The following is a 19,668-nucleotide window of genomic DNA, read 5'->3' as shown; positions in this document are numbered from 1 at the left end:
TTTTCAGTCATTGTGCACATTGTAGAGACTGGAAAGATTCAAGATTTGGTAGGTTCATTTCAGTCTCCGTGGCAGTCTTTCCTAAAATGTCAGTGACCAAAGAGGCTGAAAACATAGACTAAAAATTTCTGCTTGCAATTTAAGAACGGATAGTATTCTCCTTCAGTAAAGAAGGAGGAATAATCAGAATAGCAGCGTGATCCTACAGAGAACTTCAATGCTGGAGACCCAGTGAACCATTTTGACCAAGGTGAAAAGCTGGTGGGTCACAATAGACACCAGTAGGTGTTGGAGAGCACTGGAGTGAAGAGTTGTGGGATGAAGTCTCAAAGACCTCAGAGCTGCCAAGTATGTTATTCATGTGGAAAACAGCAAAACAGTCTCCAAAATGAGCAAAAGACAGCTTTAACAGCTGAGCCATCCAACACTTGTGTGTTGATGGAGCCATCCATTTTGTGGCCTTATCATCTCCCACTGGAAAGTCATTCTAAAGGGAAATCCAATATTCTCTCTCCAAAGAGGTGTAGAGGTGACCTTTCTCTGAAAGGAGTTCTTGGTGAGGAAGTCATTGCTCCTGTGAAGTGATTTATTGAAGATGAATGCTGCTGAAACAAGGATTTTTCCAATAGCTTAAAGCTTTCCGGGTAGAGTTTAGATGGGATGTTGTAGAGCTCTCGTTATTTATGCGTGGGAAATTGTAAATGGCCAGAGAATAAAGCAGTCATCAACATTTAGCACTCAGTGATTGAAAATATCAGAAGGCAGTGCCTCACTGAGTGAATGTTTTGGTTGCAGCAGAACTGTCAAACTTTAAAATATTGTACATGCTATGCTCGGAAAGAGTATTCTGGATGCTTAAACTTCACTACTGGAGTGAAAGGAAGGTGACGGATAATGCTGTGGGACCAGGGAATGGCACATGATGTCTGAAACGATCCATGCTGGGTTGTCCATAATAATCATTGGAATAACCATTTCTTGACAGGATTTAAAATGTTGCATATGGCTTTTTGAATTAGAATCCTAAATGGTGCAGGAGTGGGTGTAAAGGTAAAGTGATCCTTGAAGAAGTGACGTGTACCGATCTTGTCTTTAATCTCTGTGACTGAAGAAGCTTCCTTAAGTGTTGCTAAAATTTCCATGGTGAATTTAAAACCTCTGCTCTCCCTGAGCTCAGCAGGAGTTTCTCCATTGACTTCAAGAGAAGTAGAATTAAGCCTAGAGTCATTAAAATAAATACCTTTAATTTAGAGACTAGCATATGTAACCACTTTCCAGATGTACAAGTGTGTGTCAGCTTTATGTTCTTTTCATTATCTGGTAAAATTAATTTGATAGTTGAGATGCTAATTCTGTATTCCTATGCTGTTTTCTTTGGTCTTGGCCTTAATATTTATGGAGTATTCAGCTGATTTTTGCTGAAGCTAACAAAAAATATCCTACAGCTTGCAATAAGATCAGGCTGTTGTTATACACGTGGTTAGTAGCTATCGCAGTGAAATATTCAGTATGCAACGCTCAGCAATTCTGCAGGCTTAAACCAATGTTTTTGCACAATGGCAATGCTGAGGCCATTTAGTCAACTTTAGAAAACATAGTTATCTTAAAACAAAAGCAACAGAAGTCTTAATTTATGCTCCATAACCTGTTATTTGTCAAAGTCCTGGAGCCTTGTTCAACTGTAAGTCATAATGCTATCTGAATCCTGCAGCAGGGGATACTGGAAAGGAGCAGAAGATGCACAGGCATTAGAATGATGTCAAATGAAACATGAGGCTTACTATGCTGGGAAGGGCATTAATCATCACGTAATGAAGTATGTGTTTGTTTCTGGCAGATAACTTCTGAAGGAAAAGCGTTAAAACGAATAGAAAGCAAAGAAAGACTTATTTTTCCTTCCATTGCTCCAGCGTGTATCTTTTGCAGTCACCTAATCAAGAGTAATTAGTAAGATCTTCATCAAGATAACTAGCTTTCATGTATATTACAGGTGCAAGTGTGCAAAATATTTAATATTCTGATTTTCCTCATGATTTTGAAAACAATTAAGTTTTTGTTTGGTATTGGTTTTCATTTAGCTCAAGTTTCATTTATTTTTTCCCCATGAACTTACATAGGAATATCTAACTGAACTCGAGACACTTTACAAGAAAGATGCTTCATATACAAGTATGAAGTAGTCTCAAAACCTAATTACATTTCATGATAAAATAATTTCAGTTTTTATATTACAAAAGTAGAAAAGACCAATGTGGATTTTCAGTTGTGTAACATAATACTTGTATTTAATATATATTTGTAGGATCTCAATGTAAAAGCTGGTGCAACAGTTCTTTTTTGCAGACTACGCAACAAACTGAACTACTGCGTATTGCTCAAGTGTGCTCATGAGCAAGTTATAGTTGTTTGTGAACATTTGCATTACATCAATTCATTTAAAGTTAATAAAAATCTCCCGAATCATGAAGAATCTCATCTTCTCATCACCCGCCTCCCTTCAGGCCCATGACAGGCAGGTAAAGCAGTCCCAACCTTCCCTTTCTCTTAATTAATCCCCACTTTCTCCCAGTCTGGGATGACGTTCGTGACAAGTGCTGGCAAAAGAGCACAGTTTCACTTCAACTGATTCTACCTATTCAGCAATATTGTGGGCTCCAAGGACTTGCTATTTTTAAATCTATATCTGTGTGTGTTAGATTTCTTCTAATACCAAAAGACCATCAGGAGGGCACGGCTGCAATTCGTGGTAGAAATAGGAGAGGAAAAGGATTATTCACAACCTGCATGTTCCTTGTCATCTGGAGGGCTTAATATCTGATCATATAAAATGTGGTTCTGTTGCAAATTTGCAGAGCTCTCAGTTTTTAAGAGAAGGTTTAAATTTTGCAGCTTAAAGTGAGATGCATGCAACTATAGGCAGAGGCAGTTAGAAGCAGCTTATAACATGCAACAAACTGAAAGTTATTCATAAGCCAGCTATAGATCAATGTTATTTAATAAAGGCCTTTTAAAAACAAAGCGAGTGGCCAATGTAGTCCATACACTGATAAAGTGAGGACATGAGATAACTCACTGCGTAAGAGAGAAATCGTAAAAATGGTGGTTGGAAGGAGTCGCTGGCTTCCTGCTCACCAACACAAGATCATCGAGTTAGACGGTGTTTTTTTCAGCCATGCCTTGAATTTCCGCAGGGGTGGAGATGACACAGTCCCTGTAGGTAATGTGTTCTGGTGCCGCACCACCCGAGCAGGGGAGCTTTCCCTGCCACTAGCAAGAAGTAACTCCCCATCAAGCAGTTGTAGGCTGCTGTTAAAATTCCGCCCTGTTCCTCTTCTATTGCAGGAACACATTATAGCAGTAATTCCATACTGGCAGCATGAAAAAAATGATTGCCTACTAATTTCTTCCTTAGCCTCCTTATTTGAGTGGTTGAATTACTAATTTCATTGAGAAATCTTGACATTTCTTTCTGTGGAAATAACTTGCCTTGTTTAATTTCCGCTAGGGAAGGCCTGTAGCACTAACAGGGTAAATTCTTCTTGTAGTAGAGTATTTTTTCTTGGAGCTTTAATTTTTTTCTATAATCTTTACAAAAGGAGAAATTCTTTTTTTCTTTTTTTTATTTTTAATAATATGAAAGATATGGTCATGAAAAGTATGCAGAATTGCAGAACAGAGCACAAGTGAAGAGATGCTGCCCTGTCATGCTGTGTAAAGTGAAGGGGTCTCCCGTTGCAGAACGGTAAAATATATATGCCCGCACAAACCACCAAAGACAGAAGGAATATACGTGTATCTTACATCTTAGTGAGCAATGTTTTCTGCTTTAAATGGCATGTATCATCTGCATTTGAGCGTTTACAGGTGTTACCAGAGCTCTGATCCATTCAGTTATTATTTATAATTGATAAAGCTCAATTCTCTTTGCGAAAGGATACTAATCTGATTTGGTGTGACAAGTGTTTATCTAATGAGTATGTTGTCACTCTGTTTGTCATACCATAATTCACGTAAAGAAGCAATAAACCATCTCAATTAACAGGGAGAATATTGACAGCAGTCATGTATTCAGAGAAAGGGGAATATTCCCCTATTTCTCTGGAAGCACATTTTTCCCCTATATTTCTCTAGAAGCACAGCTTCTGGAAAAATCTCCAGCAGCTAAGAAATACTCATATTTAATCTCTGTATTAAGCAGTAATCAGATTTTTTTTAAAAAACAAACTGAATACAAGCCAAAAACCCCCTTTCTTAACAACTAAAAACATGTTTTATATCATATACAGATTTAGAGGGAAGAAATATTTAACTTGTTTTAAACAAATCCAAATGCCACTTCCGTGCCACCTCCACGACAGCGCTGAACTACCAACCCATGTTCCCCATGTTTAGGTAATTAGCAAATTTTTGAAGGGCAAGAGGGAGCTGCAATGGACTTCCAGCTCCTTTCAGGGTGCAAATGGAGTTAGAGACAGGACGGGAGCTGGGGAAGCTCATGCTGGATTTAGGACACGCATGTAGCACTGAATATCCCGTGTCTTCATGGTCTCAGCCTAATGCTGCTGTCGCTGGCTGGGAGGGTGGAGTAGGAGCAGACCTGTGCCTTGCTCTCCCCATCTGGCAGGTTGTTCACCAAAACAGGCACTGATGCCCGTGGCTGCAGCACTGCAGTCTCCTCATCCTCCCTCTTCTGACGGGGGCAATTTAGCAATTTAACTCTTCATCAATTACTGCATTTAGCTTTGCCTCCCTTTGCAGTTTCAAAGTCCTTGTGCCAATTAAGCAGCAGCTGTGTTTTCTGGTGTGTGGCGTAGACATGACAGTATGTCAGTTCTCTTAATATAACATAAAGTTATAGGAATGAATTATGCACTGGACTCTTTCCCTGATCACTCGTCTGCTTTCTCAAAGGTTCCCACGTTAGCTGTGACTCTGCTATATCTGATCTTTCAGAAGCAACTAACTTGAAAAAGAGCTACAACAGAAGTGTCAAGGTGTAACACAAACACTTGGTATTTTAGTGCTCAATATATAAAGGGCTGTAGCAACGTGCTTATGCTATTTGGGCTGCAGCTTCGAGTATTTCATAGTTAGGGAGCAAGAAAAGGAGGTTTTATTTTGATGAGTTATTTTTAAAAGCTAACAATCGCATAAATTCATGATTCAGTGACTACTGGGAATACGGTCATTTTTCCTGATAAAATAAAAAGACAATAAAGCAGCAAAATTTGATGTCATGGCTGATAAGTTCTGTAATTTTATACTTCCACTGATCAGAAAATGAATTTATGGTTTACGTATTTTCAGCATCGTAAAAGTCCACGTAATTTAATTGTTAATCTAAGGTCAAAAGCAAATTAGCATAATAATATCTGAACTGCACTGCCCTGAAATCCCCTGATAGGCATCTTTCTGACTCCTGCTATTATAAAAACTGTTCCCATTGGTTCCTGACCCTATTAAAGTTGTTCCTAGACTAGGGAGATAAGCTTTGCACGGGTAGTTTATGAGACCCTCTCTGAATAAGCAGTCATTAGATGATGCCTTTGTGCTGGGGGGGTGGCTGGTTTTTATGTGAAATATTAACGCTACAGAGAAAGCCTGTATCAATCCTGATGCTTCTTATGATTTCCCCTTCGGTTTTATAAACTTTGTTAAAAGTTTCACTGCTTTTCTTCAGAGTCAGTTCTGATAACATTAAATTATATGTTTCAAGGTATAAAATTATTTGAGGCTTTTTTTTTGTTTTGGTTTGGTTTTTTCCCCCCTCATTTTATCACCTGGTATCCTAGTATTCAGGTACATTGTGTTTCACTATTCAGCCTGTACTTGCTTTTGCTGTCCTGGGCATATTTATTAATTAATGCCTTCCCTATGTTTTGAAGACCTGTTAGTTTGAAGTGCTATTGTTACAAGTGCTTAAATCTTGGGTTTAAAAAAAACCAAAACCAAACACCACTTTGCAAGGTGGCAGAAGGCTTGTAATAGTGATGTAAGAAGTGCACTTAATACCATAATGTGTCTTTACCTTCAAGAGGCTTTCATCCACAGAGGTCTTCAGGCACCTGGCTCCGGCAGCAGGATCTGGGCTTGTGGTTCCTATATTATAAAATGCAGGGGAGAATTAGGAAACTCAGCATGAGCTTTTTGAAAAGTGGCATGCCAAAATTAACTGTTCATTGTGGTAAATGGGGAAATGAAGACAAGGGTGAAGTAACCAGAAATGGGGTCCTGTTGGAAGTCCACTTAGGATTTCTTTGATTTTTTTTTTTTATGAGTGTCTTCCACGGCAAGCCTGGGGACACCTGAGCTGTATGCCTCTGGGTGAAATGCAGTCACACCTGAGTTTGGACCTCATGTGATCTTCTCATGTATAGTTTCATTCGTGCATAGATACATAGGAGCTGGTAAAGTCTTCCTTTTCGTCTGGACTTGCATACCTCAGCTCACCATGATGTAATGGGTGTGCAGTAAGATTCCCAGCTGAGTTTCTTACAAATAGGTGAAATATTTCTGCTTCAGGCCCCGTGTTACAGTTAGGTTTGTTAAAACAATCCAGCTTCTGCCCGAGTGAAAGCAGCCCAGTTGCAGGATCCCATTGCAAGGCTGGAGAATCGGGGTTAGGCTTCCCATTGCTCCGGGCTGGGAGAAGTCATTTGCAAACTGACGGTGGTCTGTGCTCTGCAGGTTCAAAGTGGCAATACAGCATATCAGGATAATGATGAAGGCATTTAGTTCTCTTGGAGAAGTGTCATTTAATTATTCATTGTGAACTGTTTGTTGAACTCTGCTTGCTAGGACTTACCCATTTTGAGCTTGTTCATAAGCAGAGCAAAATACAGGAGGGAATCATATATAAATACTGTATGACTGCCTGCTAATTATTTGCTTACTGATCCATGGAAACAAACAAACGTAACAGGCATTAAACTAACTATTGAAGTTAGCATTAGTGAATAACTCTGCCACATGGAAAGGCATAAAAACGTTAAGAAAAAGATGCTTTTTAGGAATAAGGCACACTTGGTTTTTTACTGCTGCCATTTACTTTGAACAACTTTGGGGGGGGCCTTGTGATACTCAGAATGCATGGACTATCTGGTGAATGGAGTTAAATCCAGTTGGCGGCCGGTCACGAGCAGTGTTCCCCAGGGCTCAGTATTGGGGCCGGTCTTGTTCAATACCTTTATCAATGATCTGGATGAGGGGATTGAGTGCGCCCTCAGTAAGTTTGCAGACGACACCAAGTTGGGCGGGAGTGTTGATCTGCTCGAGGGTAGGAAGGCTCTGCAGAGGGACCTGGACAGGCTGGATCAATGGGCCGAGGCCAACTGTATGAGATTCAACAAGGCCAAGTGCCGGGTCCTGCACTTCGGCCACAACAACCCCATGCAGCGCTACAGGCTTGGGGACGAGTGGCTGGAAAGCTGCCCAGTGGAAAAGGACCTGGGGGTGTTGGTCGACAGCCGGCTGAACATGAGCCGGCAGTGTGCCCAGGCAGCCAAGAAGGCCAATGGCATCCTGGCCTGTATCAGAACTAGTGTGGCCAGCAGGAGTAGGGAAGTGATTGTGCCCCTGTACTCGGCACTGGTGAGGCCGCACCTCGAATACTGTGTTCAGTTTTGGACCCCTCACTACAAGAAGGACATTGAGGTGCTGGGGCGTGTCCAGAGAAGGGCAACGAAGCTGGTGCAGGGTCTGGAGAACAAGTCCTATGAGGAGCGGCTGAGAGAACTGGGGTTGTTTAGCCTGGAGAAGAGGAGGCTGAGGGGAGACCTCATCGCTCTCTACAACTACCTGAAAGGAGGTTGTAGCGAGGTGGGTGTCAGTCTCTTCTCCCAAGTAACAAGCGATAGGACGAGAGGAAATGGCCTCAAGTTGCGCCAGGGGAGGTTTAGATTGGATGTGAGGGAAAGTGCCTTTACTGAAAGAGTGGTGAAACATTGGAACAGGCTGCCCAGGGAAGTGGTTGAGTCCCCATCCCTGGAGGTATTTAAAAGACGTGTAGATGAGGTGCTTAGGGAGATGGTTTAGTGGGCGTGGTGGTGTTGTGTTGACGGTTGGACTCTATGATCTTAGAGATCTTTTCCAACCTTAATGATTCTATGATTCTGTAACTAATGGCATTTTACATATAATTGGGTAATATCTTGTTTTCATTTGCATAATACAAGCAAACCCAACAAAATACAAATATAGGGCAGCATAAATGCAGTGCTAGCAATCACTAGCATGACTAAGTGCAGTAAGGGAATGCAGGTTACGATAGCTTATCGGATGGCTAAATAAAGACAAATGGAAAATAACTAAAATATCAAGAAATGGGGACACACATTTTCTCACTTAGATGACCTTTTATGTATAGGAAATATTATTTTTTGGAAACTGCCCAACCAGGCCTCAAACCACCTTGCATCAGGTGCATGTTTTGTGGTTTACAACTAAGAAAAGTTCCACTTATACATATGTATTTGCTGAATAAAGTCCTCAGGAGTTACCGAGGTATAATCCTTATAGATCATTAAAGCTCTCCATGAAAAAGGCTGAGATACCAGTTGTAAGAAAAAAAAACCAACCAAACAAACCAACCCACGTTGTATAACTAGTTCATATTCTGCTAATACCGGTTTTCCGTACAGGAAAAGGGTGGTGTGTTTGACAGGAGGTCTGACAGAAGGGGAGCTCTGGAACAAGTAGTTCTCCAGAAGAGAAGGGCAGACAGTCCAACATAAAGGCTGTGCACACAAAACAATGTAGCAATCAAGGGGAACAATTTAATTACTTAAAAATTGTGAACGGTTCTTCTGTACCAGATCTGGTATGTGCTAAACAGATAATGATTGATCTGGCTGATGAGAGGCTCCGATCAGTAGAATGATGTTTGCTTGGCAACGATAGGCATGAAACGCATCTTCTATGCCTCCAAGATCACTTAAAACTTCCTTTAACAGCATTGTCCTTATTCACTGTGAGCGAGACCCTACTCACACCCTGAAACATGGAGTTGTGTTAACTTAGCACTCCTGATGGCATGGAGTCCTGCTAACTTTCAGCAGTAAGAGAAAAGGGGTCAAAATCTGGTCAGAATCAAATCACTAATTATAATCATCCCAGTAATTACAGTAAAGTGCTGCTGCTGGAGGGTGATTATGGATTTTTATACACCTCAGCTTCTCCTTTTTAACCTTGTGAAAAAGCACCCTTTTATCTCTCTTTTCTTCTCTTGCTTTGTCGCATACTTCTTTCCTTACACATTGGTGGGGAAAAAAAACTGAAGAATTATTGGGATCTACAAAATGGAATGAAATCCTGTCTTTAAATGCCAAGGGCTGGAGGTGGGGAGGGGAAGGAGCAAACTTCATCCCTTTCCTTTATTCTGAGTGCTCAGAAGTTACCTATAAAATGAAATACTTCTGGTTTCACAAGTGGCTGGTGGGAAGGAGGGTCAGTATCATACTATCTTTAGGAAAACAAGAATGCACAGGGGTAAGAAATGTTCTGCAAAGATAAATCACATTTCAAACCTTTTTTCTTGGAAAAAAGTTACCATACCTCCAGTTTTGAGTGAATTTATAACCTTATACTGCATTAACACCATGAAATGAATTTTGATAACACTATCTAGAAAATATAAATGGTAGAAGTGATTACCTTTCAAATTATTTCTCTGTATCTATCAAGGATGTTTTCAAAGGAATATCCAGGTGTTTGAAAAATAATGCAAAATTTGAAAATAGAGAGTAGTACTCATTTTTCTGCAGATGTTTGTTTGCTTTCTCAGCATGTTTCTATGTATATGTTTCTTGGCATTAAATGGACTGCCAAGGTGGCATTAGCATCACCCAAAATGGCAAAGACAAATTCAGTGAGTAAATGAATGCTGTTATATGATGGATATTTTTCTGTGAATAGGAAAAAAAGGATCACAAAAGGGGCAAAAGAAAAAATTGAGAAGGAGCAGGAGAACAGTGCTTATAAACTTCTGCAAACTCCATTACATGTGTATCCAACATGTGCCACCATCGATAAGAAAAGTACTGAATACCCCTCTAACAATTTGAAGTTAGAATTATTGCTTTTACAAATCCACGTGGCCCCTGTTCATGGCCAACCATTAGCCCTTGGACACTTAAATGGTGGCAAGTTACTGGGTTCTTCCCAGAATCATGAAATTACGATCTCATAAGATGATGTCACCTAGACTGAGCCATACTGGGGACACACTGAGCAACTGAGCGGTACACCAATGGGATTTGGGACTTACAGGAATACTTTTTGCTGACATGAAGAATTAAGAAAGTCTCTGCGTATTGTCCTTCTGTGATATAAAGAGAATGAAATCCCCTTTTCATGTGGAGAATCAAAGCTGTGCATTTTAATTTCCCCCCAAAGAAACAGGCTGGAGATGAAATTGAATGAGATACTGGATCAAACCTCAGTGTCTGCTTAACTGCTGCATCAGACACCAGCAAGAGCAGGAAAAAAGCTCCTTCAAAGGGAGGACCTTCCCATTTCAAAATACAAGACTTCTCTGGCCGTTGCATCCCTTGGGGATCTCTGCTGGAACAGGACCCTTTAATGTCTTTAGTAATGACCTGGATGGCAGGACAGCGCACTCTCAGGAGCTTTGCAGATGATACCACCCTGATAACATGGCAGGGCAGGTCCAGAGGGACCTGGGTAGGCTGGAGAAAAGGGCTGACAGGGACCTCCCATGGTTCAGCAGTGATAAATGCTGTGCCCAGCATCTCGGGCAGAAAAACCCGAGATTTAATACCGGGTCGACAGGCTACAGAGCCGCTTTGCAGAAAAATACCTGGGGTGGTCTCATTATTTTTTATTACTATCTCAAAGAGCAATTGGGCTGTAGGAAGGTTTTTGGGAAGCGAGTCATGAGCAAAATTCTGGATGAACATTGCCTCATCCTACTGAGGCTGGTCTACGTTAATCACAAAAGCTACAGTAAAATTTTCTAGGTTATCTCTAACCTAGCTAACCTGTCTTTAGCATCTCTGTGTATTTTGGTTATTCACTTGAAATGTATAAATTTATTGAATGGATCGCTTTGGTTAGGTTCAAAAATAATTCGTGCCATGAGTGCTTACCAGAAAGTAACTGTCATTATAAACGTTATCATCCCTCGGTTTTTTGTGTGCATTATATGACTATTTCTTGCAGAGACTGAAGGAACTGAAACAGAGGGAGTTTGCTCGAAACGTAGCATCTAAGTCACGAAAAGATGAAAGGAAACAGGAAAAAGCCCTTCAACGTTTGCACAAGCTAGCTGAGCTAAGGAAAGAGACAACGTGGTAAGTGCATAGCTGCTGAAACAAAAAATACTTTAAAATAATCCCTCCACTGTTAGCTGGTGCTGTGGGACGCAGGGCTGTTGGAGTCCCTCGGCTGGAACCACACACACACGTTTTTATGGCATTTTTGAAGCAGTATGTGTACAGTAATTTGATTCACACTATGTGCAGAAATGAATGTTTAACGTTGCTTTTTCAGTGGAGCTAAAATGACATGTATTTTTAGTTTAAAAAAAGATGTTTCATATATATTTCATAAAACCAGGCACACTGGTTGAAAGCTGAGTGAACTAGGTCATGCATTTGCAGGCTGACACTACTTCATTGATGAGGTGAGGAATACAGTCTGTCTTTCTAGGATGTAACAGATCTCTGAGACTTAGTTTTCAAACTGCTCGCCTGGGAAAGCATCCAGAAATCTAGTTTTAAATTTCAGTAACTGGATTTTTTTATATTTAAAGGTAAGTTCTCCTTTTCGCCAGCTCAACAGTGTTTACCTCCCTCTGCAAAAGTGAATCCTTGTTAGTCATATGTTTTAGTATTGCATCTAGGCATACTGTTGAAATTAATATTGAGCTTGCTAGTCGTGACTGTATTCTCACTTAAATATGACACAGTTATGACACTGACAAGCCACTGAAAATATATGTACCAACCTTTCACAGTGGAATCTTAGGGGAAAAAAGCAAAAAACTAAGTGCTCAAACGCAAATGTTTTCTTTTTATCCAGCCTTCGTCTCACCGGATGAACTAACAGAGAAGTCCAACCAAGTTGCAGCTCTTGTTCAGTAATAGTCTCTTTCTCCATAGTTTGGATGGTGGGCAGCATGCTGAAACAAAGTCTGTCTAAGCAGGTGGATGGGACATGAATGTTGTGAGCTCTGTTTGACACGAGCAACATGACACCTAATTTTAATTTTTTTATATTTTTATGATAACTCATGTAGAGATTCTTTCTCCTCCATCAGTGTTTTAACTGTCCAAATTTAATACTTGAGGATATTAGATATTATTCCCCCTAAACATACTCCAAAATCTGAATTTAGCATATTTCAGGAGAAAGAGGAAAGAGAAACTTATTGTTTCCATTTTCCCATGCTAGTGAAGCACAGATTTTGCGGGGTTTTGTTGTTTCTGGGTTTTGTTTTGTTTTTTTTAAATATCCTTCTTCTAGTTCCTAAAGGAGAATTTATCTCTGAGCTTTATTTCTCTATTTAAGAATTGCCGTTTACTACCACTTTGCATCCTTAGAGGTGTGATATAGACACACACAGGATTTTTTAAACTGGTTTTTTCTAGGTTGGTTTTGTAGAAGTCACCATTTTATTCTGTTAAAGAAAAGATTTGTGTGGGGTTTTTAATATATATTTTAAATTTATGAAGAACTGGACAAGGCAAGAACTCTCATGAGGAATTCTTTTCTCCCAAAACCTCTACCTTAATTTCTAGACCCAATAGATTAAGTTCATCATTCTTTATCTCAGCACTTCTTGGGGTCCTAAATGACACTTGCAAGTCTTCCCAATGACCCATCGTCTAGTATTGCTCTGCACTGTAACTCAGAATAATTTGGTTAAAACAAAAAAAAAATTGTTTTAACATAGGTCCATTACTGCTCATGCTGAGCAGTTCCTATGGAACCTGGAAAATTGGCAGCTTAAACAGTTTTTGCTCTTCTCTTTGCTTCCTATTAAGTCAAATAGAACAGATGGGAAGAGGACATGGAATGAAGAACAGAAGTAGACAGTGATAAATTTTTTCTCAAGAGGGATGAATCACTTACTGCACTACTGTCAGCTGAAATACTCTCCCCAATATTATTTTTCAACGAAAGAAATTGCTGAGATTGCGACGGTTTGGTCTGTGAACACAAATAGGATGGGAGCTCCTGGGTGATTGCCCGTGGGCAGAGCAGCAGTCACTAGGATGATGACTAAGAGGGAAGTGGTCTGTGAGGCACTCTCTGTTTTAATATATTTTGTAGCACAAAAGAATGTAAAACCTGTGCTATTTGTAGTAATAGTGTTGTAACCATGATGGTCTACTGGGAGGAGAAGCAAAATTTCTGGGGAGATATACAGTCTCTTATTAGGCCAGCCAGTATGTCTAGGAAAAGTGAACTACCTTGTAGGAATATTAGCCCTTCAGCTGATAACTTCACATGAAGGAACTGGGGCCACAATATTTACTCCTTTTTTTTATTTTTATACTAGTCAACTGATCTTATTATAAAAGATGACATTTTTTCATATTTTAAAGCTACGTATCCACAGATTCTTCCTCTTTCCTTAAAAAAAATCTCTTGCACACCAGTGTAACACTGTATTTCTGTCTGCAGTTCTCTGAAAGGTACTGACTCCGAGTTTTGTTTTCCTTCCTAGTGCTCCTGGAAGCGGCCCTATGTTCAAATCCACTACAGTGACTGTGCGAGATCATTGCAATGATGTCCCACAAAGTGCTGCCATAGATTCTGCCAACAAACAGGATTTCAGCTGCACGTTAATGCACGATGCGCAGAATTGTAAAGACATCGCTTCTGTTATTTCTTCCACTCCTGGAAATGCATGCAATAATAAATCTGACGCTAACAAATGCGGAGATCAGGTTCAAGGAGCTCAAGGACATAGAGTTGGGTTCTCTTTTGCTTTTCCTAAGAAAGCAGCAGTCAAACTGGAGTCTTCAGCTGCTGTTTTCTATGAATATAATGATGAAACGTCTATGGAGCACGGATTTAGCAGAAGAAGTAGGTTTGTTCCAGGAGCATGTAACCTTCAGTCTCCTTCAGCGGCAGAAATAGTCCTGTGCCCTGAGGAGAAACATAACTGTTCTCACCCACTGGTGGAAAAATGCAGAGACACAGCAGAAGCTCCTGAAGCTCAGGAGTTAAACGAGCTGGCCAGTGAAGAAAGCAGGGTGCTAGAGAGTCCTGTATTAAATCCTGCTGTGTCCCATTCAAAGCAACTGGTGTCCTTGGACATGGATGGCTATGGTATTGATTTAAGTGCAGCAGACTTACCGGACCAAACGCTGCCTGAGGTTGTGGACAGTGCTCAGGTCCTGCCCCTGGGCTGCAGCGGTTACGAGCTGCGGGCAAACAGGGCTCTTGCACAGGCGGTTGTGGAGGATTGTTCATCTCTGCAGGATGTTGTGGAGGAAAATGATAAAGACAGGAACAGTGATTCATCCACAACTGAAACTGAAATAAAAAAGCTGGGTGCAGATGCATTAGTTCCATCACCATCTGAAGAAGGTAGTAGTGGAGCCCCACAAGGAAAACCGGACATGCGCAAGAGACCTTGTGAACCCTTTGTTCCTGTTCTTAGCAAATATGGATCAAATATTCTTCAGTGGCCGTCGGAAATGTTAATTTACACAAGTACAGACCCATCAATTTCTTATAGCTGTAATCCTTTATATTTCGATTTCAAGTCATCAAGAGCAAGTGACAGCCAAGAAAAGCCCAAGCATCAGCCAAACATACCTCATTTGCACCATAAAACTGAATCCAACCATAGCTTAGTCTCAGATTTTACAAATAAACCTACTTCAGAGTGTGGTGATTATGAAACAGAAATTAATAAAAATGTGTGCAACTATACAATACCCCTTGTAAGTAACGTTTCCCTCATCAGAAATTGTGATCTTGCAAAAAATCAAAATAAAGTGTCCTTGGATGAGTCATTCAGGATTAGAAAAATAGAAAAGTATCACGTTTCTAAAAATCACTTACAACAAAACACTGTGATAGATGAGAAATATAACAAAGTCTGGATCAAAGAAAGCCATGAAAAATGGCTTCACAAAAGTAGAAAACGGAAAAGGAGAAGAAAATTATGTCACTGTCATCATCATCACTGTGGGGACACAACATCAGCAGAAATGGAGATGTCCTCAGTGACTGAAAAAGAAATTAGTTACAGAGATGAAAATAAATACCAGCACCTCCAAAATAATCCAGAGAAGTGCAGACATGATGCGGGGAATATCTGGCTAGCTACAGGTGAGATACAGCAGTCACGTCAAAAACTTGGCATTGAAAATGGTCGTAAGAGATTCATGTCTGTGCCAGATCATGTACATGGGGACAGGGACTGGTGTGATGTTTGGTGTGCAACAAATAGCAACCAGCACCATGGTTGTAAACGACCACACAGAAAGAGCAAAGCAAGCTCTCGGAGACAGGCAAAGCAGTTGGCTCTGATTTCCAGGAGGCACAGCTTAAGGTACTCTAAAACATGTTGTAGCTGGAAAGTCAGGAGGTTAAGCTGTAGCCTAGAGCATAAATGTTTAGGACACTGCAGTGAGGAGAAGAGTCCAAGTCAAAACCAGTCCATAAAGAGAGGTTACAACGTTCTGACAGAGAAACCTGAAAAATCCCACCGCAAGCGGAGACAGCATACCTATTCCTCTTCATCAGATGAAAGCTCATACGGACAGGCATTATCAGCAGAGGAATATCTAAGGCAAGCGCGCACTTTAGGTACACATCACAAGGCAAAAGGGAAACGCAGGAGGAGGAAAAGTAGAATCCATCACGTATTCCGTGACAGGAACGCAAGAAGTGAGATCTCCAGACCTTCCAAAGAAAATTCTGCAAATTCTGCGTTAAATATTCTGGGGGACTTCTTGACTCAAGACAGTCTAGAGGAAACTAATGTGGATCCCAAAGCTGATCATGCAAGAGATACGGATGAAACAATGCAGCTGGAGGAAAGCAAGTCACCTCTAGAAGCTGATAGTTCACACATGCTGGAAAACGACAAACTGGCAGCGTGCACAGCGATGGAGAGTGCTCCGAGTACATTTTCTGGTGTCGTCGCAGGTTCTGCTGCTTCTGTTCCTGAGCACAGTGCTCCAGCAGCTGCTGGCACGCAGGATGTTCTACAAGATGAAAAGAAAAAAGAAAACGCCAACAGTCGTGAAAATCAAGCTCGTTACAAATTTCCCCTCCCCAGCAGACATTTGGAACAAGCTCCTCCTAAATCCTACCTTTACCATTATGAATTGGCTGAGTCTCTACCGCATGAGAAAATAAATGAGGTGACCAGTGAATGGGTACAGTGTAATCCTGGTGTATTTAGCAGCCCACCACCTTTGCCTTTCAAAGAAGCACATATAAACAGTCATACCTTTTTAACTACCGAGCAGTTAATAGCCCCCTTCACCCTGCCAGATCAGACATTGATATTCCCTCCAGATAACCACGAAAAATTCAAAGACCTCCCATCTGAGACGTATCAGCAGATCATGCCACAAAACATGCTGGCCAACAAAGTGAAGTTCACCTTTCCTTCCCCGGCGATCCAGCCCCCAAATTCCCCGCTGCAGCCCTTGCCCTTGCAGCCACCACTGTGTTCTACCTCCGTTACCACCATCCATCACACCGTCCTGCAGCAGCACGCTGCCGCCAGTACGTTGAAGGTTCTCCAGCCCCACCAGCAGTTCCTCTCCCAGGTCCCAGCTCTTTCCAGAGCGCCTTTACCTCATCTACCAGTAGGACCAAGGCTTTGCCCAGGGGGGCATGCAGCTTTCGTCGCCCCGCCACATTTGCCGCTGCTGCCGCCCTCAGTCCTGCACCCGACCCAGCTGGCGTTTCCCCCGCTGCCACACACCGTCTTCCCATCCCTGCTGTCCCCGCACCCGGCTGTCATTCCCCTGCAGCCCCTCTTTTAGGACAGGCTCTCGGGGATGGGGTAAGGAGCCTTCAGCTAAACAGTCCTGCTGTTTCAACGGTCCCCTCGGCTTTGCAAAACGGTTCTGTGAAATAAACTGGTTAAAATTCCTCATTCTTTGGGAAGCATTTACTGTAAGTATAATGATGCAAACATTCATGTAAAGTTCAGACCTATACTATAACTAAAGCACTGAATAGTCTGATACTAATATGAACTCTCTCTATATAAGTGAAAATCATGTCTTAGAATATGTATAATGTATATAAAATATATTTATAGTTCTATAACTTATGTTGTAAAGTATTCACTTTTTGTTTTTTATCTTTGTGTATTTGCACCTATTTAATGTTTAGACAAAGCTGATGCACTATGTTTTGTACTATGTTCTCTGAAACTGTAAATCTAGTGACAAACTATCTCTTGCAATAAATTTTTGTTAACTACTTAAGTATATCAAAAATCTTTCATTATAAGCCTCATGGATGTTGTTCTTCCATGTTCTTCTGCAGCTGAATAGCATCCTCTACCCCTGCTATGTTGAGATAATCAGGTTTCCTACATGTCAGTGATTTATCAGGGAGGCTGAGAGACTAATACCTTGAGGGCAGCTGTCTTACTGAGCAAGAGAGAAAGGGTAATAGATCTGTTTGTGTTAGTGATTTGATGTCACCGTGACAAATTTTGCCTACTTGTAGTATGTGCACAAGCTGCTGACTGCTGGAGCTAATCCCTTTTATACTAAACCACAAAAAAAAGATGTAACAAAAATAACATCAACAATAGGGGGGGGGGAAAGGAAAATAACAATGGCAGTTTGACTTCAAGGCAATATTGCTTATAGCGAAAAGGTAGAGCATAGGGAAGGTCTTGGTTCCACCACGCATACTTTCTCTGACTGCACACATCCCTCGATGGGGGACAGATCTGTCGGAGTGAAGGTCCTTACTGCCTGTGCAATATGTGAAGATAGCAAAAGCACATGAGCATGAAGGGGAGGTCAGGAATAGCTTCACATGGGGAACCCACCAGGGCTTGATTCAAATTCTTAACCTCACTTCACCCCCCTCTTTCCCGCAGCATTTTGGTAAAGAAATAGAATAACATAGACTAGAAATTAATAATAATACTAATATACTGCCATTATTTCTAACTGTATTTCAGAGAATTCTCCCTACCTCTGCAACATTTTTATTGCTGTTAAACCTCGCCCAGCTTTCGCCTGGGAAATCTTCCCATTTGCTGTAGTATGAGATATATCAGGCCCACACCTGCGATGGTCCAGAGTAAAACCAGAAGTGGTTCTGAGATAGAACCATCTCTTTGATTAAAATGAAGTGTTATCGTGTGAGTGAAGCTAAGGATTTGCAGTATGACCATTAGTGCTAGATGTAGGCCCTCCATAATTAAAGGTAGGTGCTAGTTCTCCAATCAATTACTTCTTTTCACCTTTTTATATAGTATAATGAAAGTATATACAGTTGAACTGAAAGAATAGTAATTTTGGAATATTATTAATATACATTGCATATTAATAGTTAAAGACATTATCCATTTGAAAAGTAATACTATATCCTAAAACACATATATCTGGGTATTATTTTCTGCATCTATAGCATTAGAACTTATCTATATCAATACTGCAAGTTTTACTATAATATTACATTAAAACTATAGCAAACAGCATCTTGCCACTATTACAGTGTCAGCTTCTCAAGGGATGCGAGTTCTCTGTGTCGTGCAGTTACAAAGGGCTAAACTACATTAATAAGCAAAAAGTTGGTAAGAAGGAGCAGATGAGTGGTCAGGTTCTGGAGAGCGGCTCGGATCCCCTGCCTGAGGCTGTGGCGTGGAGCGGGATGGTGCTGAGCATCTATCCCTGTAATGCCATAAAGCAGGTACATTTTCTCTAGTTTGTAATTTCAGGTAAATGCCCGTTTCTATTTATCTGGTACCTGAAAAATATAGCATATAAGTGACTTTATACTCCTCCTTTATTTCAAGAGTATGCCTACGTAATCTGTATGTCTCCACTACCTCCTGTAAAATGCAGGTGCCAAGCGGGCTCCAAGCATCGGAATCTCTATTTGAAGGTGGAAGGTGCGTGCTAGCTGCTTTGTCTCCTGCCTTAGCTGACTTGTGCTGGCTTTTGTATTTCTGCCCTCCTCTGCGGTAGTCAGCACAGATGGTCCCCTGGGTTCTGATGTCTTCTCAAAGACAAAATCCATCTAATTATCTAACTACACTTGAAAAAAAGAAACCACGTAGGACAATTATGATTGCACATGATCATATCCATACATTTTTATCTGGCAGGAGATTAAAAATTACCAATCTCAGATTTTCCGTTGCAACGTTCATTGAAAATTCCCATCTATTAACTTAGAAGTTCACATTTTTTCAACAAAATGCCCAAACAGCTTTGAACGTTACTTTTTTCTTACAATTTAAATTAGTTTTTTCTATTTTAAGTTGTTTTTAAGACATTGCACAATTATTTATTATCTACTGTAATTGCTTTTCAATAGTGTATAAACTACTTACAATAGAAGTCTAATAACCATCAAATGTAATAATTTTCAAATATGGTATTGCCTTTAGTGCTAGAACTGTTTGTATATGTGACTTCATATGTAAAAGCAAAACCAATATAAAAATAAATCATGAGTTAGTTTAAAATTGAACAC

General features: G+C 40.6%; 1 protein-coding gene across 1 annotated transcript in view; it reads left to right on the top strand.

The window, feature by feature from the left end:
• Nucleotides 1-16,982, top strand: part of ZNF804A (zinc finger protein 804A) — a 37,375-nt gene extending 20,393 nt beyond the window's left edge. Inside the window, exons 2-3 of the mRNA XM_019472533.1 lie at nt 11,179-11,309; nt 13,691-16,982. Of these exons, the coding sequence (XP_019328078.1) occupies nt 11,179-11,309; nt 13,691-16,982 (3,423 nt within the window). The remainder of the gene's footprint in view (nt 1-11,178; nt 11,310-13,690) is intronic.
• The last annotated feature ends 2,686 nt before the right edge of the window (nt 16,983-19,668 follow it).

This window comes from Aptenodytes forsteri, unplaced genomic scaffold, assembly GCF_000699145.1.
Source record: "Aptenodytes forsteri isolate BGI_AS27 unplaced genomic scaffold, ASM69914v1 Scaffold340, whole genome shotgun sequence".
Classification (NCBI taxonomy): Eukaryota; Metazoa; Chordata; class Aves; order Sphenisciformes; family Spheniscidae; genus Aptenodytes; species Aptenodytes forsteri.
This window is presented reverse-complemented; position numbering and strand designations above follow the sequence as displayed.